This window comes from Notamacropus eugenii, chromosome 3 (genome assembly GCF_028372415.1).
Source record: "Notamacropus eugenii isolate mMacEug1 chromosome 3, mMacEug1.pri_v2, whole genome shotgun sequence".
In the NCBI taxonomy this organism is placed as follows: domain Eukaryota; kingdom Metazoa; phylum Chordata; class Mammalia; order Diprotodontia; family Macropodidae; genus Notamacropus; species Notamacropus eugenii.
Window position 1 is genome coordinate 55472381 of NC_092874.1, and position 25184 is coordinate 55497564.

Here is a 25184-nt window from a genome sequence, read left to right on the forward strand (position 1 = left end):
AGTCAGAAGACCTCAGCTCACATCCTAGCTCCTCCATTTACTTCTGGACCTCAGTTTTCTCATCTGCAAAATGAGAGGGTTGGACTATATCTCCCCTAAGGTCCCTTCCAGATCTAAGGCTATGAGATTATGATTCGTATCTGACTAACACTTTTAGGTTTACCAAGCACAATTTTCCTGACAGCTCCTTCATGAGCCAAGTAGTACAAGGCATTGTCACATTTTACAGAAAAGAAACCTAACTCTCAGATAGCATCAGTGACTTGCACAGGGTCACACAGTTATTAGTGAGGATTAAAACCCAGGGCTCCCCACTCTAACTCCCTCTCATCTAGACTGGAGATGGGACAGCAGTGGGGTAATTCATGTTGCAAAAAGACTCTGCTTTACAGAAGAAATGAATCCAGGGTTCCTTTAAAGTAGTAAGCACAGCCTAATGAATTTTAAATGTGATTCCATTTTTAAAAATTCAAGTTTCTCAAGTGTGGGTCTTTTCATACTGTCTCATTTGTGAATCATCAAAAACTCCATGGGGATTTTCCAGGGCTGCTACAAAGATCCCTGATTACCCTTCATTTCCCTTTCTATTAGTTCAGAAAAGCACCAGAAATGGCCATCTATATGGGCTGTGGATTATTTCAGAAATTCTCTACCCAGACCTGGTAGACCTGTCCCCTTCCCCATTTAAACTGAGCATCTCAGCAGGGGAAAGTAAAGGAAAGATTTTCTTTTGTAACTTCACAGTGTACCAGGAAACCTTCCAGAGGCAAGAGGAAATTACCCTGAATGTTTGAAATTTCTTGGCTGTCACAGACTGCCTGCAGGATGTGTATGAAAGATACATCCTACTGTCCATGTAAATCTTCATTTCCATTTTCCTTTCCTTTCTTTCTATTCCTTAACATCTTTCTCTCTCACATCTTCACTATTCTCTAACCTCTTATTTTGTTTTGTTTTTCTTTTTTTTCTTTTGTTGCTGCTTCCCTGAGCACAGTATTCTCCTCAGACTACTCTGATTCTCTTTTGGACCACATGAGGTCAGGGTAATCACTGCTGCCTCCTTTAGTCCTGGTAAGCAAGTAGCCAAATTGAATGTAGTCATGGGCTATCCACCCCTGGAGTTGGGATGCTTACACAGGCTGCTGATATTAGATCTTACTGAAAGTTCTGGGAAGCATAATAGCAGATGGGGAATGATGAGGCTCAGCACCCTAAGCAGAGAAGGTCAGATTGTAAGGCCTACATGAACGTGTTACATATGGATAGAAAGCCAGTCTTGAGGGATCAGAGAGATTTGGGTTCAAATCCTGCTTCTGATACATTCTGACATGTAAACCTGGGCAATACCCAACCTCTCACTGTCCCAGGCAGCTTTCTAAAACCGTACAGTGTGAGAGTGTATTAACATGTTTCCTGTGGAAGAATTCTGTTCAAATAGGTCTTATTTCAATGAAAGACCAAGAAAATGATCTTCATAGGATAAAGAATATGGGTGATGATGAGATTTTGGAGTTAGAAAAAGACCTTAGAGATCACCCAACAATAGGGTGTAAACTCTTTGAGAGCAGGGACTGTTTTGTATTTATCTTTGTATCCCCACCAGAGTTCATAGCACATACCAGGGACTTAATTCTCAGTAGATGAGTGAATGAATCTTGTGCAGTCCCTTTATTTCACAGCTGAGGAAATTAAGGCTTTGAAAGAATCGGTGGTCAATCTAGATCAAGAACACTGATCTCTTGATCCCTTCTTTCCTCCAAAGTTCCTTCTACTACAACAAAGCAATGTTTGTCAAATGCTTTAAACCTCAGTGTTATAATTTTATTTTAATACCTTAGGTTCAGTTATTATTTGCTAATTGTGGAATTAGCATGTAGTCAGTCCAGATTCATAATAGCAGTATTTGAGTAGCAATCACTTTCTCTATCCTATGATTATAAGTGGGTGTTTTTCTCCTCTTACCTCCTTTATTATTCCTTCCAAGAATCACGTGTTCCAGATTTTTCAAAATTTAACCCTAGCTATAGGAAGCAGAAAATATCCCTCCCCATTTTTCAAACCAAGGAATACAATATACTTCTATTCACTTTTCCAGTGGTTATAAATTAAAAAAAAAAACCTTAAGGAGGAGCCCTCCTCAATCCCCAACAGGATTTCAAATGTAATATCCATTTTTATGATTATCTTGTCATGTCTGGCACAGAGACAACATCATAATATTGAAAAGGCTTCTATGTGGTGCTTTTTAGCATGAAGTGAAGATTCATTCTTACCTCAGGAAGAAATTGGGCTGTTGCATTTTTAACTCTTTAAGGCTGCAAAATACCATTAGAATTTCGGGGTTTAGCTTAGCATTATCTCACCTGTCTTTACCTCATCCTCTACATTATGATGAACTCATTCCCCTGAAAGCAGTGAATGTCAGAGTGAAGATTGAGCCATTTTATCAGAAGATAGTTTCTGGACTTGCCCCAGCAATAGTGTTCTGCACTGTTGTGGGCCAAAAGAGGTGGATCTGAGCATTCATTCTGATCCTGGGTCATCCCAAGTTTGAGCAGTTTTAATTAGGAGTACAGGACTGTTTTGGGACTGTCATGGTGATTTGGATCCTCATATCCTCCAGCTTCTTAGATCTGATGATGATTCTGAATGCACATTCTCATTTTTATTCCAACTTTTTCTCCCCTCTTCAACTTCTGTTAGGTATCAGAGACATTTAGAAAATGCCAAAAAGATTGGAATAAAGAAAGCTATTTCAGCAAACATTTCTATGGGCATTGCCTTTCTGTTAATATATGCTTCCTATGCACTGGCTTTCTGGTATGGATCTACTCTAGTCATATCCAAGGAATATACCATTGGAAATGCACTTACAGTAAGTAGATATTCATTCAATATCCATGGAAAATCTTGGAGTATTAGTTATTCATTTTGTTACTCATCTTTACCTCCCCTCTCATAAACCTTTTGTTTCTTCCTCCTTGCCCTCCGGATCCTTTGACATTAAGGTTTTTGTTTCTGCCACTATGTAGATCTTTTTTTTCCTCTCTTTCATCTTTGGCAACGAATAGCTCCCGTAGCCCCAGCTAGCCATTTTGCAAATGTGTGCTGCTCTGCCTCACAGGGACCTTGGCAAAAGAATGAAGATGATTTCAGTAGAGAGGTCCATGTTCTAAGCACCACCAAATATGGTCACTGGGTCAGATGGTTTTGTTTAATTCTATTTTACTTTTGTTACACTCATTGAGTGGGGTGTAGGAAAGTAAATCTGGAAATGTCTGTGCTATAAAACAAAAAAAAAACATCAAGAAATCTTATTATTAATTAAAAAGAAATAGTGGCTGGATCAGGGAAAGTCATTATTCTTTTATTACCTAACATGACATCTTGCAAAGAGTAGATGCTCAGTAAATATTTATTGAATGAATGAATAACACATAATTTCAAGCACTTACCTTAGTGATGGTAGATTAGAAGCATCACTGTCTAGGGTCCACCAAGATCTACAGCTTCAATTAGACAGGAGATATGATCCAGATTTTGATGGGGGCAGGCACACATGGGGCAACACTGAGTGTTAATAGATAGAAGACTGGTAGAAATCTTATAAAATAAACTTTTACTGGTTTGTGTACAGTTCTTTTTCAGTTTTGTTTTGTATATGGAAAGGCCTGATTTATTTGGTGTTTAAGTTCAAACATTAAAAATTAAATTAAATTCTTAGAAAAGGAACAGAAGGTTGGGATAATGGTTGATCAGATAGGTAACATTGAAAGTGAAGTAATCTGAGAAGAGGATTGACTAGAGCTGGTTTCTAAATCTAATCATCAATAGAGGGCTGACCTTGGGCTGAGGCAGGTAAGAAGTTGTACAGGTTAGAAAAGAGATCTCTGAAAGAAAATGGATAATGGGACTTGCTGGAGCTGTGGTCAAGCCTAGGAAATCATTTAAGAGTAGGTGAGCTAGGAACTAGAATCATGGCAGAGGACTCCAACATGGCAAACCCACGGAAGTTTGCTGCCAAATCCCTGCTTTTTTAATATCCCTGCCTGATGCCTGATCTTTGGGGACTGTGAGACAGGGAAACAATGCCTAGATCACCTGGAGCAGTGGCTTCATCTCTTTCAACCAAAGAGTCTGTCAAACAAACTGTCTGAGGCGGTGATGTGTTTTCAGGAGAGACATGGGACTTTGGTGGGGGAGAGAAGAAATTAGAATCTGCCAAATCCACTTGTTATCTTGTCCAATTCTCCATTCTAGTACTAGGGGTCCCTAGCCAGGGTCCTGATGTCATTTTTATCTATAAAGAATATGACTATCATTACTGTTAAGTATGCTTCATAATAATGGAAAAAAATGTTAAGGGTCCTGACATCATTTTTATCTGTAAAGAATATGATTATCATTACTGTTAAGTATGCTTCATAGTACTGAAAAAATTTTAAACTTATTTATATGCAGTAAAATTTCAGCCACCTGAAACCCTTGAGAAATACATTGCTCTGTTAGCTGAGATTTCTGCATACCTGAGGTTTCATCTAATTAAGCACCCATGATATTTATTTTTAATATTTTATATGGAAATCTTTTAAAAAATAATTCTCATTTCTTAGTTTCTTGAGTAGGGTTAATTAAAGAAAATGGAACCTTTTCTTAATGACTCAGAGTGCTCATTCTGAGCAGCAGTCCTTGTGCTGAGCAGTGTAGTATGGTGGATAGAGTATGGGGTTTTGAGTCAGAGTTCAAACCTGACTCTGCTGATTACTACCTATGTGACTTTGGCCAAATCATTTAACTCTTTGGGCCTCAGTTCCTTTTTTTTATTAAATGAGGGGGTTGGACTAGATAGCCTTTTGAAATCTTGAAGTACCAGATCTTATGAAGACATACACCCTTATTTCTACTTTCCACAGGCAAGTTAAACAAACTAAGAATCAAAGCTCTTATTACCAAGTCCTGGACATTCCTGAATGTTGGGAATTTATTCCCTTTGTGGAAAAAAATAATGCAAATTCAAATTAAAAGGTGAAGTGTTTGGGTTTACTTAGATATTACACCAAAGTTACTTCCAAGTAATCCTTCAACAGTATATCTGGGCAGGAGGGTCTTAATGTGTCTAATCTCAATCCTAATATGCATAGCAAGATATTTATTTCAAAATGTGCTTTTTTGAGGAAGTTTTACAAACCAAACCTCTTTCTTGGTTTGACAATGGCCCATGTTCACTTGGGTTCCTATCTTATCTGTAGCATGGGTATCTTATCTGTAGCATCCCCTAAAACTCTACGGAGGAAAAAATCATTTGGGGACAATTAATAAAGCCATAAGAGCTTAGATGTAGAGCTGGCAGAAACTTCAGAGACCATTTAGTCCAAAACTTATTTTACAGATGAGGAAACTGAGGCCCATGGAGATAAGCATTGTAAGAGAAGGGTTACTCTCTATAGAGTTAGCCTTAGAATGCTGGGAAGAGAATGTATATCTGACCCTGCACTGATCTAGGAAAGTAGCAACCGAAACGTTTGTTTGTTAAGCTGCAAATATGTACAATATATACATATATATATGTGTGTATACACACATGTTTAGGGAGAAATGAAAGATGACTTAGGTTATAAAGTACTAACATGGATAAATCCTGTGTAACTTTACCCTGTCCCTAAGCCCCAACATTTCTTCAGAATAATCTGTTTGGGCAGGGTTTCTAGATGACATCATGGTCCTAGAATTGACTGTCCACATCTTCCTCCTCCTATCTTCTCCATAGGTCTTTTTTTCAATATTAATAGGAGCTTTCAGTGTCGGACAGGCTGCACCATGCATTGACTCATTTGCTAATGCAAGAGGAGCGGCTTATGCGATCTTTGATATTATTGATAATGTAAGTCATTTGTTTTCTTAATATATAAATGCTTTGAGGATTGGCAAATTAAGTCTGGTTTAAGAGTGTATGTGTAAAATGGAATAAGCCCACTTTTCTCAGTTGTGAGTGAAGGGAATGACATCTTTGTTTATTTGAACATTTGTAAAACAACTTTAACATCATTGTGACTGTCCTGTTTCGACTAGTATATTTACACTAACCTTTGATGATAGAACAGCAAGGATATTCATGGTGACAGTTGGGTTTTCTCCAAGTTGAGTATTTTAAGGAGGCAGCTGATGGCAAAGGGGATAGAGTGGAGGCCTAAAGTCAGAAAGTGCTGTATTTGAATTTGGCCTCAGACACTTACCAGTTGTGTGATCCTGGGCAAATCACTTGAACCTCTCTTTATCTCAGTTTCCCCAGCTGTAAAATGGGGTAATAATAGCACCTACCTCTCAAGGTTGTTAAAGGATCAAATGAGATAATATTCATATAATTAGAGCAGTACCTGGCACATGGTAAATACTAATAAAGACTTATTCCCTTCTTTCCCCCATCCCTTAAGGGCCCATATTGATGCAGTGAATCATGTTAGATTTAAAATTGAGGAGACCTGGGTTTGGATCCCACCTTAGGTACGAGTGAGCTGTTTGGTCATAGAGAACTCATCACTCTCTCTGAGTTTCAGTTTCCTGAGCTGTGAAATCAAAATAATAATAGTTCCTACCTTATGTGCTTCTGAGAATCAAGTGAAGTAATGTATATGAAATGCTTTGCCAACTTTGAAGCATTAAAAAGATGCTAGCTATTATCTGAGACTGTATTTTGTAATTATACCTCTGTAACTTTGGCTTCCCATTTTGAGGATAATTTTTTTTGGCCAGACCACTGATTGCTCTGGGTGGAAATACCTAGAATATAACAACAACGAAATCAAAACCAGATCAATGAACTATAACATGGCCAGACACAGTTACTGTGACTTCCTGCTGGCCAAGATATAATACCTTTCATCATTTGATTGGCATGACTATAGAATATGTAGAATGATTGAATCTATCTAGCTGTTGGCCAGTTTTATTATGCTATGATACTTTTACTTAATGTTCCCTGATATGACTTTGTTTATAGGGATGAAGTCAACCCATGAATTGAGGCACTGATCTTGATAATTAATTTCAAAAACCCCAATCCCAGATTATAAAAACAGAGAGATGAAGACAGAGAAATGGAGAAAGAGATAGAGACAGACAGAAAAAGAGGAAGAGAAGAAGAAAAAGAAGAGAAAGTTTTACATTTTTTGAGTTTCACTGATCAAATGCATAGAAAAAATCCACAAAAAAGCAACAAAAAAAAATCTCCCTGTCCTTACGTAGACAAGGTGACCTTAAATCAGGATTACAGATTTAGAACTTGAGAAGAGCTCAGAAACCATCAACTCTAACCACTTTATTTTACAAATAAGGAAACTGAGGCTTAGAGAGGTCAACTGACTTACCCAGGGTCACACCCATAGTGAAGGAGGGAGGACATCTGCATTTATTAAACACTTTCTATATGCCAGGTACTACACTAAGGGCTTTACAAATATTATCTTATTTGCTTTTCACATCAGTCCTGGGAAGGAAGTACTATTGTCATCCTCATTTTGCAGTTGAGGAAACTGAGGCAGACTGAGGTTAAGTGACTTTCCCAAGGTCACACAGATAGTAAATGTCTGAGGCAGGATTTGAATTCAGGTCCTCCTGACTCCTGACTCCTGGCTCAGCATTCCATCCACTGTACCACTTGGTATTTAGTTGTATGACAGTCAGCTAGATTGTTTGGGCATTAGTTACATACTTTTGTTGAGACTACTGAAATACCGGAATCGACTATAATGATGATGATGGTCATGAGAACGAGAACAATGCCTTATGTAGCGCTTTGAGCATTTTACATGTATTCCCCAATTTATAATTAGCATACTACAGTAGAGGGAGAGCACTGGCCTTGGATTCAGAGGACCTGGTTTCGAATTCTGACTGTTGTTTACTACCTCTGTGATTTTAGGTCTCCTCCCCTCTCTGGACCTCAGTTCCCTCATCTATAAAATGAGAGAATTGGAATAGATGGCCCCAAAGGTCTCCTCCAGCTCACAATATATGGTTCTGTAACTCATGTAGTACTTTACACTTCCTATCTCCTTATAGTGCCTCTATGAGGAAGTTATTATTCATAATAATAGAGTTCCATAAAGGAAAACTGATTTGGGCCAGGCCACCCAGCTGGTAAGTGGCAGGTCTTAAGTGCAGCGTCTGACTCCAAATCTAAGGTGACATATCCTATGTCACCTCCGCAGTATAGGTGGTGTTGGTCTATTTCCCCAAAGTATCTGTGGATAGATCCACAACTAGAAATAAAATAAAAGACAGAGAAATGCATTTTCTGTTTTAAGAAACACTCCTTTGTACCTCAAATCAAGTCTAGTAAGCATTTATTAGGCTCCTAATAGATGCCAATTACTGTGCTAAGCACTCAGGATACCCTCCACCCAAAAAAGAAAGAAAGAGAAAGAAAGAAAGAAAAAAAAAGAAAGAGGCAAAAACAATCCTTTTTCTCAAGGAGCAAACAACTTAATGGGGAAGATAAATGCAAACAATTGCACACAAACAAGATATATCCAAGATGATCTGGATATCATCTCAGAGAAAAGACATTAACGTTAACTAAGGGGATTGGGAGATACATCTTGTGGAAGATGAGACTTTAACTGAAATGTGAAGGAAGCAAAGAGGTAGAGGTAAGGAAGCTTACCATAGACAGTGGAGTAATATCAAAATGTCTTACAGCAAGTTTCTGTGATAAAGGACTCATTTTTGAAATATATAGGGAACAGGTCAAATTTCTAAAAGGTAAGAGCCATTTCCCAATTAATAAGTAGTCAAAAGATATATATTTTTTAAAGTTTTTAAGAGAAAAAATCAAATCTGTCTCTAGTCATAAGAAAAAAAATCTCTAAGTCACTGCTGATTAGAGAAAGACAAATTGAAACAACTCTGAGGTACCACCTCACACCTATCAGAAATACCAAATGCCGGAGGAGATGAGGGAAAATAGGTTCACTAATAAGCTACTAGTAGAGTTTCAAACCAGTCCACTCATTTTAGAGAACAATTTGAAATTGTACCCGTAGGGCTATAAAACTGTGCATGCCCTTTGGCCCAGCAATACCATTATTAGTCTGTACCCCAAAGAGATCAAAGGAAAAGGAAAAGGACCTATAGGTACCAAAATATTTATAGCAGTTCTTTTTGTGGTGGCAAAGAATTGGAAATTGAGGGTATGCTTCTCAGTTGGGAAATGACTGAACAAGTTGTGACATGTAATTGTGATGGAGTATTATTGTGCTATGAGAATGACTAGGGAGGTGGTTTTTGAAAAAACAAAGCAACCCTACATGAACTGATGCAAAGTGAAGGGAGAAGAGCCAGAACATCATTGTGCACAGAAATAGCCATGTTGTAATGATGACTGACTGAAAGACTTGGTTTCTTTGATGAATATAATGATTCAAGATAATTCCAAAGGACTCATGATGAAAAAAAATGTTATCCACCTCCAGAGAGAAAACTGATAAAATCTGAGTGCACATTGAAGTATAATTTTCTCACACTTTTTTTTACGTTTTTTGCAATATGGTTATTATATAAATGTTTTGCATGACTTCATGTGTATAATTGTTATTTTACTTGCCTTCTCAGTAGGTGTGGGAGAGAAGAAGAGAATGTGGAACTCAAATTAAATATTACAATTTTTTAAAAAAAGTAAACAAAATTTAATTTAAAAAAAAGAAGACTGGGAAGATAGGAAGGGACTAGATTATAAAAGGCTGTGGACACCAAACAAAAGATTTTATATTTGCTACTGGAGAGAAAAAAGACTGGATAAGAAGCTACATAAATTATTTACCCAGGGCATTCAGGAGCCATCGGATCTTGTTTCAGTCCCTTACCCATGCCAGTTCAGCTCTACATCTCACTGCCCCTGCTTCCTCAGGCCAGTGGGTATTCGGGCAAAATTTGAAGGCAGTTTGGTGATCAGTGACAATGCTGTTAGAACTATGGCTAGGGCAGAGAGGTTGATAGAAGCCTCAGCTCTCTTTAATTTTTACATTAGGAGAGGGAAATATGTTCAAATCTGCATTTTAGAAAGACACTGTGCCAAGCTATCTCAAACATGTAGTTGTGAGTAGAGTGGCTACTGTCAGCCTGGGTGTTTGATGTATGATGAAGGTGCTGGGACCACAGAACTATATTCAAACAGTCTGGCTGAGTTTAGATAATAGGAATAACAGTCCTCTCTATAAAAATAATCAATGCATTTTCCCGTGGCATTTGTTTTACTTAGAATCCTAAAATTGACAGTTTTTCTGAGGCTGGCCATAAACCAGATCACATCAAGGGGAATCTGGAGTTCAGAAACGTTCACTTCTCTTATCCTTCCCGAGCTGATGTCAAGGTAAGTCAAATGAAGAAGGATTTCTGTCTGAAAACTGATTGCTTATTTGTGTGAATATAATTATATGTAATATGTTTTATTTGAAATTTTTTGAACACTTTTTTTAACACATTTATTTGTTTAATGTTTTTTTTAAAAAATTCATCTATTAGGTTGTCTATTGGAGTGATATAATGGATGTTCCTTTTTCCTGTGTAGATTTTAAAGGGCATCAATCTGAAGGTTAACAGTGGACAAACAGTAGCACTGGTTGGTAACAGTGGCTGTGGAAAAAGCACAACTGTCCAGTTGATACAAAGACTGTATGACCCTCTGGAGGGCACGGTAAGACCCCTGACTGAAGTTTCCCTATTGCCAAAAGCTTTGTATGAAGTACTTTTCTACAGTGACTGTGAGCACCAAATAAACTTACCTTGTTTGGGAAAGGTGTCTGATAAAATCAGTAGAGTTATTTCATTTACAAAGTTTGTGGCAGCTAAGTAGCTTCTTGGAAAGAATGCTGGACTTAGAGTCAGGGAGAGTCAAGTTCAAATCCTGCCTTGGACACTTAGTAACTATATGATCATGGGCAACTTACTTAACTTCTCTGTGCCTCAGTTTCCTCATCTGTAAGATGGGGATACTAATAGCACCTACCATTCAGAATTGTTGTGAGAATCACATGAGAATATTTGTAGAAACACTTTTCAGATGTTAACTGCTGCATAAAATGGGCATCTGGGTGGCACAGTGGATAGAGCACCGGGTCTGAAGTCAGGAAGACCTGAGCTCAAATACAGCCTCAGATGCTTACTAGCTGTGTGACAAGTCACTTAACCCTGTTTAGCTCAGTTTCCTCATCTATAAAATGAGCTGGAGAAGAAAATGGCCAATCACCCTAGTATCTTTGTCAAGAAAAATCCAAATGGGGTCGTGAAGAGTTGGACATGACTGAATATGACGGGACGAGAAGCTACATAAATTATTTACCCAGGGCATTCAGGAGCCATTGGATCTTGTTTCAGTCCCTTACCCATACCAGTTCAGCTCTACTTCTCACAGCCCCTGCTTCCTCAGGCCAGTGGGTGTCTGGGCAAAATTTGCAAGCAATTTGGTGATCAGTGACAATGCTGTTAGAACCATGGCTAGGGCAGAGAGGTTGATAGAAGCCTTAGCTCTCTTTTATATTGGGAATGTTGATAGAGACAATAAAGATGGCCTCCTAAGGAACACACCATGGAACCTAATTTAACAAGCCAGACACAGCTTGGCTTTTGTTATTGTTGTTCACTCCTTAATGGGGAAACAAAAATCAAAACCCAAACAGAATTTTCTCCCTAGCAAAGATCCTTTCTTGCTTACAAACGTTGCTTCTGTGTATATTGACCTGCCCCAAAGAGCGGTGTGATGGGCCTCTGTCAGAGCTGGCATTTCTCAATTGTCAAATTCAGTCTTGGATGGGGGGCATTTTCTTTTCTTTCAGATCAACATTGATGGGCAAGATATTCGAACTCTAAATGTAAGATATCTGAGGGAAATAATTGGAGTTGTGAGTCAGGAGCCAGTCCTGTTTGCCACCACAATTGCTGAAAACATTCGCTATGGCAGGGAAGATGCCACCATGGATGAGGTCAAGAAAGCTGTCAAAGATGCCAATGCCTATGAGTTCATCATGAAACTACCAGAGGTAAAGGGATGGATGGTGCAGTCATTTTTAAAATGTATTTATTCATTTAGGGGCATGTAGGCCCCAGTGGATAGAATGCTGGTCCTGGAGTCAGGAAGACCTGAGTTCCAGTAGTCTCAGACACTTAAGTTATGTGACCCTAGGCAAGACGCTTAACCATTGTTTGCCTCAGTGTCCTCATCTGTGAAATGGTGATAATCATATTACCTACTTTGCAGGGTTATTGGGAAGATCTAATGAGATAATATTTGAAATGTGTTTAACACATAGTAAAAGCTATATAGATGTTAGCTACTATTGTTATTATTATTATTAACATTGGGGCAGCTAGGTGGTGCAGTAGATAGAGCACCAGTGCAAGAGTCAGGAGGAACTAAGTTCAAATCTCACCTCAGGCACTTGACACTCACTAGCTGTGTGATCTTGGGCAAGTCACTTAACCCTAATTGCCTCATTCTGGGTCATCTCCAGTCATCCTGATGAATATCTGGTCACTGGATTCAGATGGCTCTGGAGGAGAAGTGAGGCTGGTGACCTGCACAGCCCTCCCTTACTCAAAACAAAGTCAAGTGCAAGTCATGTCATCATTTCTCTGATGGCATGGTTTTCTTCGACAATGAAGGATGAACACACACATGTATTGTTAACATTACCTCCCATGGTGGTTGTGAGGATTAAATGAGATATTCATAAAGTGCATCCCAAATCCTAAAGCTTTATGTAAAAGCTAGACATTAATGGGTGGAGAAGATACATTTTGTTTTGACCAATCAGACTCTACCAAACCAAATCCTAGACTCTCTTTCCCTCACCCAATACGTATAGTCTCTAAAAACAGGTAAACAATACTTTGAGCAGTGATTTTAAAAAACCTGCATTTAACAGAAAGCAGCTCAGTATTCTCTTTAGAAGTTAAAAGATGTCCTGCTTAATAAATCAATAGAATTAATCTAGTCAAAGTTTAAGGCATATTCTCTAGACCTTGCATGGCATGGAATGATAGACCTGATTATGTTCTATTGATCTCTTACAAGTGACAGGTATAGGGCCTGGGCATGCAATTTTACTGATATAGGGAACTCCCAGGTGAGGAAACTTCCTCCACCAATGCAGATTGGCACTTTCTCTGCAACCTACAGTGTTAGACTTGGAGGACCATGGTCTGTATCAGAGGCAGGTTTTAACCCAGTTCTCCTACCTCCTGCAAGAAAGATAACTTCTTTGAAAGTTCATAATAGTTCATTTATGTTAAACCTCTTTACATACAGAGTGTCCCCAAACCCTGTAAATTTTGCTTACATTTGCTTTTCAAAACAACCCTGGGAGGTAGGGGCTATTACTCTCCCTATTTTACAGATGAGGAAACTGAGGCTATGTGAAGTGACTTGCTCAAGGTCACAGTAAGTTTCTGAGGCAGGATTTGAACTCAGGGACTCCTGACTCCAAGTCTAAAGTGCGTACCCCTTACCACCTTGCTGCTCCATCAGCTGCTCTCTATTAACAGAAATTTGACACTCTGGTTGGAGAAAGAGGGGCCCAGCTGAGTGGAGGTCAGAAGCAGAGAATAGCAATTGCTCGAGCTCTCATTCGGAATCCCAAGATCCTTCTGCTGGATGAAGCTACTTCAGCCTTGGATACTGAGAGTGAATTTGAGGTACAAGCGGCTCTGGATAAGGTCAGTGCACCCCAAAGAACTCAAAATAAACAGCATAAATTATCATGTAGGAAAAGAAAAATAGCCAGCCTTGCTTTCCAGAGCTGGATTGGTAAACCAGTGAAAGAATGAAAAATGGACTCATCTGATCCTCCATTTATTCCACCATTTTGTCTCTGTATACTCTTGCTGCTATGAAAATCAAAGGTGCATGGGATGTGGGCCTCATTATCTCAGTTGGCTTGACTGGGCAGTAAGGTCAAGGTAGCAGATGGTGGATTCTATCTACTTTTAACTTTCCCCTAGGTTATCTATTTATGGGACTTTGGGACCTATATCCTATAACAAATCTGTTCTGTGAAGTTTGGATTCAGTCAAAGGGCTGCACTTGAGGACCTAGAAGGCCACATGTGGTCTCGAGGCCATAGGTTCCCCACCCCTGGATTAAACAATCCTATGTTGAGGGCTGGAAGAAATCCTGAAGTCTGCCCAATCCAACCCATTCATTTTGCAGGTGACAACACTAAAGTCAGGTGACTTATCAGGGATGGTGAATTGTAGAACTAGGAGTTAAAACTAGGTCTCCTGATGTTACATTACATACTCTCTTCCTTTAGCCCCTCAGGGGAGGAAAAGTGTCCTCTCTGGTCACGTGGTTCCTTCAGGTTTTTGCCAAAGAAATGATCTTGGGAGGTATCTAAGCCAGTGGACTGCCGAGTCAGCTAGGACCAGCTAGGGAGAACCAATTGTTAAATTTGCAGTGTGAGCATTTATACCACAGAGATCATCAGATGCCACAAATCAAGACCTGATTGTCCGGACCAGATCTTTTAACTAAAGGAATTTGTTCTGTGGAGTTTGGATTAAGTCAAAGAGCTACACTTGAGGACCTAGAGGGCCATATGTGGCCTGGAGGATTCAGGCTCCCTACCCTTGGTTTAGACTTAGGAAAGTGATAGAGAAAAAGTAATAATACAGATTCAACTTAAAAGTGCACCATGCTTATATCCCCTCCCCCATCCTAAGAGCTGGTTGTTAAACATTTACATCCCTGCCTAAATAGAGGGAAAGGATCACTATTGATTACATAAAAAAACAAAATAGCAAACTTTGGTAGGTATGCTACAGCATGAAAATATCAGTCTATTAGTCAACACTCGTCCATTAAGTACCTACTCTGTGCCAAGCACTGGGCTAACAGTGGTTAAGAAATAAAATAAAATAACATATAATATATAATTTATACATGATATATAAAAAATAAAATAAAATAATAAAATTAAATTAAATTTTGGGCTAAAACTGGGCTTTATTTGGAAATCCAAATAAAGAGAAAATGGTTACTTATTTCAAGGTGTTGTACTAGACAAAACACTGGACCTAGAGTTAGGGAGAATAGAGTTCCAATCCAGCCTTAGACACTTAATAGCTGTGTGACCCTGAGCAAGTCACTTAATGGCTGCCTGCCTCGGGCTCCTCATCTGTAACATGGGGATAATAATAGCACCTACCTCCCATGGTCATTGTGAGGATCAAGTGAGAAAATGTTTGTGAAGTATTTTGTAAACCTTAGAACGCTACATAAATGCTAGCGATTATAGCTATTATGCAAATGAGGGAGACAACATATAAATAAACAGGTGCATAAAAGATACCTGCAGAGTAGATGGAAGGTGCCCATAGAGCACTATGGGGTGACTAGGAAAGGGATCCTGCAGAAAGTGAGATTTGAAGAAGGAGAGAAACCAGGAGGAAGAAATGAGGGTGGGGCCAGCCTGGGTAAAGACACAGAGACAAGAAATGGAGGATGGGATTTGAGCACACCAAGAAAGCCAGGACAGCTGGCTCACAGAGCGCATGGAAGACGTAATGTGCGAGAAGACTGAAGATCCTGAAATGACAGATGGAGTCCTTTACATTGGATCCTGGGGGGAGTAAGGAGCAAACCCTTTGGCTCTTATAGGGAGGTGGCATGGGCAGACCTGAGCTTTAAAGATATTGCATTGGAAGCTAAGTTGAAGATGGTTTATAGAATGGAGATGGGGAAAGACAAGTCAAAGGGACTGGTTGGAAGTCTATTGCAATAGTCCAGGTGAGAGAGGATGAGGGCTTGTACTAGGATGGTATCTGTGTGAAGAGAGATAAGGTGGAAACAATGGTATTTGACAAAAGATTTGACATAGGGGTGAATGAAAGTCAGGGTCAGTGAGCCTGGGTGACTGGAAGGATGGTGGTCTACTCAACAGAAATGTAAAGGTTCAAAAGAGGGGAGATTTTGGCGAGAAAGATAATGAGTTCTGTTTTAGACAGGCTAAGTTTGAGATGCCTAAAGGACATTGAGTTCAAGATATATATAAGACAGTGTTGTGGGTCAGGAACTCAGTAGGGCTATATATATAGGTTTCAGAATTATCTGCATAAAGATCCTTCAACCAATAAAGTTGATGGGATCAGCATACAACATTGTATATATAGAGGTCAGAGAGAAAAGCTCAGGACAGAGCTGTGGGAGATACCCTCAGCTAGTGGATTTGATGTGCATGAAGGTCCAGCAAAGAAGATTGAGATGTGGACAGATAGGTACCAGTTTCTCAAAAACTGAGAGAGGAGTCTCCAGAAAGTGGAGATGAGAAATTGTGTCAGGTGCTATCAAATGCCTTAAATAACCTCCTCTGATAAGTCAGTTCTCTTGGCTATTTGGAAGCATTTTTTAATAGTAATTCTATTGTACTGTTAGAATGCAGTTCCTCAAAATGTAATATTCTGCAAGGCCTTAGCTAAGATTTTGTATAGACGAGGTGATTAATTGATAACATCGTGTCTCTTAGTGGTTCTTGGTATAGAATTCTGGGGCTTCATCAAGTAGTTAAGTCAATACTTGAGAAACTTACTTTTTGAGGAGATGATTAGCAGCATCCACAGGCACCACCAATACCTTTCTACATTCAACTTTGAACCAAAGTGTCAAGTGGGTAATAGTGAGCAAGTACTTAGCCTCTTTGAGTCTCAAGTTTCCTTGGCTGTAAAATAAGTAGGTCAGATTAAATTGGAGGGTCATAAAACCAGAGAAAAAGACTATAGAGCATGTAGTATGACCCTCTCATTTTATAAATGAGGAAGCTGTTAAATCACTAACTTAGGTTCATGAAGGAAATAATCATCAGAATTAGAGCTCAGATTCTGTGTCATCAGAAACAGTGCTCTGTCCACGGGAAGGTCTTTTTCAGTTGTGAATTCTATGAGTTTATGAGTTGGTATAAGATTTGTTGTATCAATTAATAAAGAACTGATGGTAACAAGCAGAATCAGGGAACTTCAGGTTACAGTATGATAACTCTGGTACAAAGTGAACCTTTCATCCCTATATTTTCCTTCATCTCCCACACCCCTTTCTTTCTTTTTCTCTTTCTCTCTCCTTTTCCCAGGCAAGAGAAGGTCGAACTACCATTGTGATAGCTCATCGTTTGTCTACAATCCGAAATGCAGATGTCATAGCTGGTTTTGAGGATGGAGTCATTACTGAACAAGGGAGCCACAGTGAGCTGATGAAGAGGGAAGGGGTTTACTTCAAACTTGTTAACATGCAGGTATTTCTCTTCTAGTAACTCCCCTGCTTGGTTTCTCTAAAGCCTTTTGTCATCGGTTCTATAAACCAGGAACCCCATGCTTATAGGATTATTCCAGATGGAATGCAAAAGATATCCTTACTGGGAAATGATACCTACTAAAAAGAAAAGACGGTTGGAGAAACTTAAAAAATCATACACCTTGACTGAAGTGTCCACTGATATACCTAAGATGATTTTAAAAAACAATAATAATAATAACTAGCATTTACGTAATACTTTAAGGTATATGTGTGAATACTTTATAAATATCTCATTTGATCCTCATAACAACCCTGAGAAGTAAAGCTATCATCATTCTTATTTTGAAGATTAAGAAACTGAAACAGTCAGAGGTGAAGTGATTTGCCCAGGATCGTATAGTTAATAAATGTCCGAGGTTAGATTTGAACTCAGATCTTCCAGACCCCAGGTCCCTCATTCTACCCACTGTGACATTAATTGTCCCTAAAGATAACAGTTCGCTGAAGACAGTGAGTGAAACAGAGAGAGTTGAAGGAAAACCAAGTTTTCTCTAAAAGTAAAAAAATTATATACATGTGTGTATATATGAGCGAGGGGCCTAAGGGATCAGTCTCAGAACCAATAAAAGATGAACTTTACTTGGGCTTCTGTCAAATGAAGACTGAAAAAGACAGAACCTCTCAGTGCCCAAAGCAAGTCTCTAAGACTCTATTTGTATTACAGTACTCGTTCTGGATTGGTGGAGAGGGTTTTCTCACACTGATGAAATCAAGGTTCTAGTAAAAAAAAAACATACACATAACACACACATATATGCACACACACACACCCTACAAATATATATAAAAGTATAGTGGCCATTTACTATGTGTAAAATGAAGTGGGATCATTTTGCAACACAGTCAACAAAAACAACAAATATTTACTTTGTGCCCACTGCTGGTAGTCATAATAGCATTTATATAGTGCTTCACTGCTTATAAAAACTTTACAAATGTCACTTCACTTGATCTGCTGCTTTTAAAACTCCATACTACATGAGGAATGAGATAAGACAAAGTTCTACATGTTCAGATGAGACAGAGTTGTATTCATGGAACCCACAGTCTTTACTGAGGGATAAGACACCAACACAGAAAACTCTAATACAGGGCACGTTAGGGACTGGACCTGTGATGTCAAGGGTCAAGTCATTGAATCTCTCTTAGCCCCAGATTCCTTACTTTTAAATGAGTTAATAATAGCACCTACCTCAAAGGATTGTTCAATATTTCTTTGTTTTGCATACTTTAAAGTGCTGCATCAATGCTGGTAATAGTATAAGTATGCTATCCTAAGATTCTGAGAATGATAGCATGTTTATAGGAAAGTCCCTGAAAACTCATGAAAAGCTAATAAGACTCACTTGATTTGGAGCTCCTTTAGTTTTTGTCCTCATCCAGGTGTGCAAAGTAGTACCCATTACATCCCCTGGGTGGTGACCATGTCTTGTGGTTCCATTTTCCCCAGCTGTAAAAGAGCTATGAGAAAGAATACTTTTGTGAAAATATTCCCAAGCCATTGCTAACGTTTAGATTTTGTGACATGTTTTGTGACATGTTTTGGAACCTGCAAATTGGAGGGCTTCCTAAAAACACATGGCATTTTGAAAAATGACTCATCAAGACTTCCAGCACACCAAAGGTGTTTTTCCCTTTCTGCCTTTGTATTTGTTGTCTTTTGGTACTTTCTGAAATTAAATTTGGAATCAACCACAACATGTTGAGTAAATGTCAGTTCTTTTATCCATTGTATCTTCATTTTTAATGCCCAGTTTAGAATAAATATCTTACTGAAATTGAGTGGTCTTCAGTGGATTTATTTCAGTCTCTAAATCAGTCACTTCCTGTGTGTCAGGCATTGTTCTAAATATTGGGGATACAAAGAAAGGCAGAAACACAACCCATGCATTCAAGGACCTTACATTCTAATGGAGAATGCAGTATGCAAATAACTAGGAATATACATAACATAGATATCCATAAGTTGTGTATATATCTATTTACGTTATGTGCATACACACGTATATATTATAAATGCAAGATAATCTCAGAGGGAAGAGATGTTGGCAGGACTGGAGTGGGCAGGAAAGGCCTCTTACAGAAGGCAGGACTTGAGCTGAGTCCTGAAGGAAGCCAGGAAATCCAAGGAACTGAAGTGAAGAGGGAAGGCCTTCCAAGCATCAAAGACAGCCAGTGGAGAAATGTACCTTTGGGAGCTACAAGGAGGCTAGCATCACCTAGTCTAATGTTGAGGGTTACAAAGTGCATGCACATATATTAATTCCCTTCTTTGCTCCATATAGCAACATTTTAAGCTTTGCAAACCTCATATGATACTTTGTAATCCTTATGGACCTAGAATGCTGGATTGTAGCCTACAAGAACCCACCTCAGAAACTTACTGTGTGGCCCTGGACAAATCATTTAACGTCTCTCTGATACTTAGTTTCATCATCTCTAAATTGGGGATAATTATAGGTTGTCATGTGGATCAAATTAGATTATGGTACATAAAAAACTTTCAGTAAATCTTAAAAGTGTGAGCCATTATTATTATTATATAAATTATTTATTATTTTTGTTGTAAACATCATTAGGATAGGGACTGTCTCACGCTTGTATTAGCACAGTGCTCAATACAAAATAAGCATTTAATAAATGCTATTTCATTTATTCATCCATTCATTTATTATTAAGCTGACATAGAATATTTTAAGGTTTACAAAGCATTTTACCTATTTTATTTCATTTGGTTCTTACAACATCCCTATTGAGATTACAGATCTTATTAGCCTCCTTTTACATATGAGGAAAGTGAAACTCAGAAGTATTAAAAAATTTATTTGTACATAGTTTACATGTGGTCATGAGGTAGGATTTGAACCTGGGATTCTTCCTTGACAAGTTGCATGTATTTTTGTTCCCATTTTATTTAAGGAGTAACTAGAGCTTGGACAAGTTAAGCAGCTTCTCCAAGTGATGGGGGCAGAGCCCATATTAGAATCCTGGTGTTTTTACTCTGAATACAGCTGTTCCCGCTGATTCCACATAACCTCAAAACCTTAAGTTTTTCAATCTGAAATTAATTACATTTGCAAATCCAAGATTACACAACCAAAACCCTTTCATAGCTTTACTTTGTATTTCTTTCAGACATCAGGAAGCCAGAATCAGTCAGAAGAATTTGAAGCTGAATTAAAAGATGAAAATGCATCTGGGATGGCACCAAATGGCCTGAAATCACGCCTTTTTAGGAACTCCACACATAAAAGTTTTAGAAATTCACAAAAGTACCAGAATAGCTTTGATGTAGCTCCAGAAGAACTTGTAAGTTCACCAACTCCAGTTAAAATTATGATGATCACACTATTTGTAGAATCCTCACTCTCAGTGACTGTTAGTCTAGGGGGTCTTAAACTTTTTTGTGTCATGGATACTTTGGACACTAGGGAAGCCTATGGACCCCTACTTAGAGAATGGCTTTACATGCCTAAAATATAATGCATAGGATAAAAAAGGATACCAATTATATTGAAGTATAGTTATCAAAATACAAAGTATCCCAAAAGTCTTAGCAAATTTTAATATTTAACTTTTTACTAAAATCAACTAAAATTGTATTTTTACATAAGTTTGTAGGCTCCTAACTCTGTGACCTAGAACTATCTTGAATTTTTTTTTAAATTTTCAGACTGTCCAGACACAAAATTGAAAAAGAAGCCCAGTGTTCATGTTTGTGTATTAGACATTGGATCTTTCCAATTTACTTTGTGTCTTGGGAATAAAATCAACATTAAACTTATTATTAGTAATAATACTGATAACAATATATTCATTTACTTTGGCTGGTAGACAGGTGTCCTATTAACTACTTTAGAAGAGATTGTATTCAAAGAATCTATTAATTACATTAAAAAACCTTAGACACACAAGAACTTCTTACCAAAAAAAAAAAAAAATCCCAATGGAGGATCTCAAGGCAAAATGCCTGCCACACTCAGAGAGAGAAATATGGAAGTCACTCGCATATTGTAGCAGATCATGTTTGTGTATGTGTATGTGTTTGTGTATCATGTTCTGATTTGTTATACGATTTCTTTCATTTATCTTAGTCTGACTACATAGCATGACTATAGTGAAAATATACTCAATAGGAAAGTATATGTAGAATCTATACAGAATTGTATGCAGTCGTGGGGAGGGAGGGGGGTAGTGGGGAGTAGGTGAGGAGGGATAAAATTGCAATTGTATGGCAGTGATTGTTAAACATTACAAAATAAAAAATAAAATAAAATAAAATGTGTACCTCAACCAGCACCAAAAAAAAAAAAAAAAAACCTTAGACATAGCAAAAATGTATGTTCTTGGAAATTCTCCATGGAGATTTGGGTTGTGTTACTAAAACAAAGTAAAGGCCTTGCCAACTGTCACTCTGGGGATCATTAGTGGGTAGCACCTCAGGTAGGTGGGGCAACCAGGAAAAGCAGCTGCTTTGAGAGGTTGAACAAACAAATGATCCCTAGAGTCCAAAAAGTCCATGGAGACCATAATCCAACCCACATGGACAGCTGATGTATTTTTGGACCCCAGCTTAACAGAAATCTGCATGAAACTGTTATTCTTCTCAGTCATATCCCAGGACTGGTTTCTTCCTTCCCTATAGCTTCTTTCATGAGCTTTCCCTCCCCAAATTCTTTGTATGGCCTGACCATTAATTTGAACAGTCCTATATTGGAAAGAAGTCATTCAGTAAGGAAGGTACATTTGTATTTTTCTTGGAGAAAGTACTCTAAAATATGTTCCAAATTCTGGTTTGGTTATCATTAGAGAAAGATTGAGATGATTTTCATCCTTATTTAGGCAAGAAAAACTCTCCTTACTAGAAATTTACCAGCTCTGTTGTTCTCGGAGGTGCTTGTTGGGCCCCAAGTGGAAGCCATACTTGTTGAGAGTACTCCTTTTGCTTGGGAGTTCTTGATCTTGGTCGCAAATGCTTATATTTACTTGGGAAAGAAATGAATTGTGACGATGGTCTAGCCTCATCATTAAATGGAAGAAAAATGATTTCCATTTTTTTCTTGGCTTTGGCGGATTTTCCAGTCCTAAGAGAGTAATGACGTGGTTGGACCCATACTTTAGGAAAACCATTTTGGCAGCAATGTGGAGAATGGATTGGATTGAAGAGCAATTTGAGGCAAAGAGATCAATTAGGGTATTGGAAGAGTCCTGGCTAGAGGTGATGAGGGCCTGAACTAGTCTGATGGTGGTATAAATGGATAGAAGGACAAAGAGGAAGAAACTACCAGATTTAGCAGCTGAGTGAGTATGTGGGATGAGTAAAGAAGGGTCAGGGATGGAAATCTGGATAGTTGAAAGGGTGATAGAGGTGCACTCCACAGAAAAAGGACATTCAAAAGAGGGGAAATTGGAGGAAAAGATGAGTTAGGTTTTGAACATGTGAAGTTTGAGATGTTTATGGGAGAAACAAACTAATAGGCAATTGATGCTCTGAGACTGGAACTCTGGAGAGAGACAAGGACTGTAATATAGATATGGGGATCTTTGTCATCGAGGTGCTAATTCAATCCATGGAAGTGAGAGCTCACTGTAAATAAAGACAGAGTAGAGGCAGCCACTAACCTACCTCTATATCAGTAGAGATTGCTACAATAGAATGGAAGCTCCTTGAGGGTAAAAGCTATTACCTTATTTTTTGTTCCCAGGGTCTAACACATAATAGGTGCTTAGGAAATGCTTGTTGAATTGAATTGAACTGAATGTCAGAGATACTCTTGAGATAGAGGCTTTGGAGTTAAAAGAGAATCGTAAATCTGGGGGGAAAACCCCAATGTTTTCTCATATTTATAAAGTATAAAAGACTTTAATACTACCCTTCTATTTTTAGAAATGAGAAAACCAAGGTTTTGACTTGTCTAAGACCTTCAAAGAAAGCGATTATCTTTGGAAAGTTAGCCAAATGAGAAGTAGCCTCTCTCATCAGAGAGCGCTTCCTTGTATCTAGTGTTCTTGATGAAATATTAACCCATTCTCTCTTGTTCTGTCCTCTGCTGAGCTAGGAAAAAACAAAGAACAGTTTTAATCGTATACAGGACACCTTGTACAGGTAGCAGGCAACTATCACCTATTACTTAAATACCTGATTCCTTGAATTTGACTCATGTTAGCTTTCCCCAAAGGTAATTAACTTGGCTCCTGCATATAAACAACCTGCTGTTTCCAGGACAATTGATCATAAGCAATTTATTCAAGACAGACACGAATAGAAAAAATTGACTTTGAGACTGAAATAGGACCAATATAGCTTCTATAGGGTATAGTATTTCCTTGAGCAACGTAATAAGGAAGAGTTATTATGCATTGTTCTTAGTAACTGCTGGTTCCCTCCTCCCAGGCAGTGGCTATATTTTCCAGCAATCAAGCTCCAGTGCCAGTAGGGCAAGTTGGTGCTTTATGTATACGGTAGGCATGACCCCAAGGGCAGAGTTGCTATCTTCCTTCTTTCCCCTCTTCCCTCACAAGCAGAACTCCAGATATTGGCAGTAATTTCTATCTCGCCTAAGTCTGCATTTCCACCATTCCTGTGGCACCAGTACTTTGCTGTGTCAAAACAATTGCCTATCCCTTCCTTGGGAGAAATTTGTAAGCTGACACTCCTTCTGTAGCAGATGGTCCTTCATGCTAAATGGCCCTTATGCCCACAAACTCCAAGCCTGCTTAATAATGCAAACACCTTCCACTCTTTTCACTCTGTTTCTTCTTTCTCTAATCTGTTGTCCCTGCTCAGGGCCTTTCTGCACTGATTGATTCATCAATCTTTAGCATTTGGGGAATCATATATTTTCCTGCCCTCACTTTCTGACCCTCCGTGCCTTGTTACTCTATGCCGTAAAAGTGGGGAAGAGGGAGAAAAGAGAAAATTTAGTCAAATTCGCCAACTCTTCTACATTTATACTTTATAATTAATAGATTGAGAGACAGTGTTGAAAGAGTAGAAAGAGACCTAGCCTGGGAATTCTGGAGCACAGGTCAGTGCCTCTGGCACATATTAGACATGTGACCCTGAGGAGGTCACTTAATCCCTTAATGCCCATGGTCAACTCTCTGAGACAATAATTTGCAGAACAATTCGTTGGTAGAGGATATTTCTTCACAGTTCTGCACACAAATAAACAAACACATTAATTTATATATATTTTTTATTCCTTAACAGGAATGCCTGTAGTGCTTATATTCTCAACTATATTTTAAATCCCTTGAGGTAGTGACTGTCATCCACTTCCTATCTTCCACAGCAATTATCATAGTACTCAGCACACAGTAGGTGTGCTGCAAGTCATTGTTCTTTGATTGATGGTCCTAGCATGTGAATGCTCATTTATGTGTTGAATAACTTATCTCTATGGATTCTTCTGTGTTGTAGGACCCAGATGCGCCACCAGTCTCTTTTCTCAAAGTCCTGAAGCTGAATAAAACAGAATGGCCTTACTTTGTGGTGGGAACCCTCTGTGCCATTGTCAATGGAGCCTTACAGCCAGCCTTTTCGATAATATTCTCAGAGATGTTAGCAGTAAGTCTGAAAAAAAAATTCAGGTAACATGTTAGTTTTTGTCAGTCCATCAGTTAGCTGTCTTTCATCCAAGCTTCAGTGACTGAAGTTGACCGAATGGCTGGTTAACTTTAATTAGATCCGGTCTATGATTTTATATCTCTGCCCATTTGAAGAAAGTGTTTTCAAGTGAAACAAAGCCGAATCCAAGTCCCTACAGAGGAGAGACTGAAATGCTAGATTTTATGGACTTCATAGGAAGCTCAGAACATTTCTTAAATACCTACTATGTGCTAGACA

At 38.5% G+C, this 25184-nt stretch overlaps 1 protein-coding gene across 9 annotated transcripts in view; it reads left to right on the forward strand.

Moving 5' to 3' along the window:
* The window catches only part of LOC140532743 (phosphatidylcholine translocator ABCB4), a 116875-nt gene that overhangs the window by 47969 nt on the left and 43722 nt on the right, over nucleotides 1-25184 (forward strand). For 6 of the 9 annotated variants that reach the window (XM_072651572.1, XM_072651573.1, XM_072651574.1 and 3 more), the window contains exons 9-17: nucleotides 2704-2875; nucleotides 5768-5881; nucleotides 10256-10366; nucleotides 10565-10690; nucleotides 11829-12032; nucleotides 13537-13707; nucleotides 17112-17273; nucleotides 20471-20644; nucleotides 24759-24905. In XM_072651572.1, the coding sequence (XP_072507673.1) occupies nucleotides 2704-2875; nucleotides 5768-5881; nucleotides 10256-10366; nucleotides 10565-10690; nucleotides 11829-12032; nucleotides 13537-13707; nucleotides 17112-17273; nucleotides 20471-20644; nucleotides 24759-24905 (1381 nt within the window). The remainder of the gene's footprint in view (nucleotides 1-2703; nucleotides 2876-5767; nucleotides 5882-10255; nucleotides 10367-10564; nucleotides 10691-11828; nucleotides 12033-13536; nucleotides 13708-17111; nucleotides 17274-20470; nucleotides 20645-24758; nucleotides 24906-25184) is intronic. The other 3 variants (XM_072651576.1, XM_072651575.1, XM_072651571.1) reach the window with 2 other exon arrangements.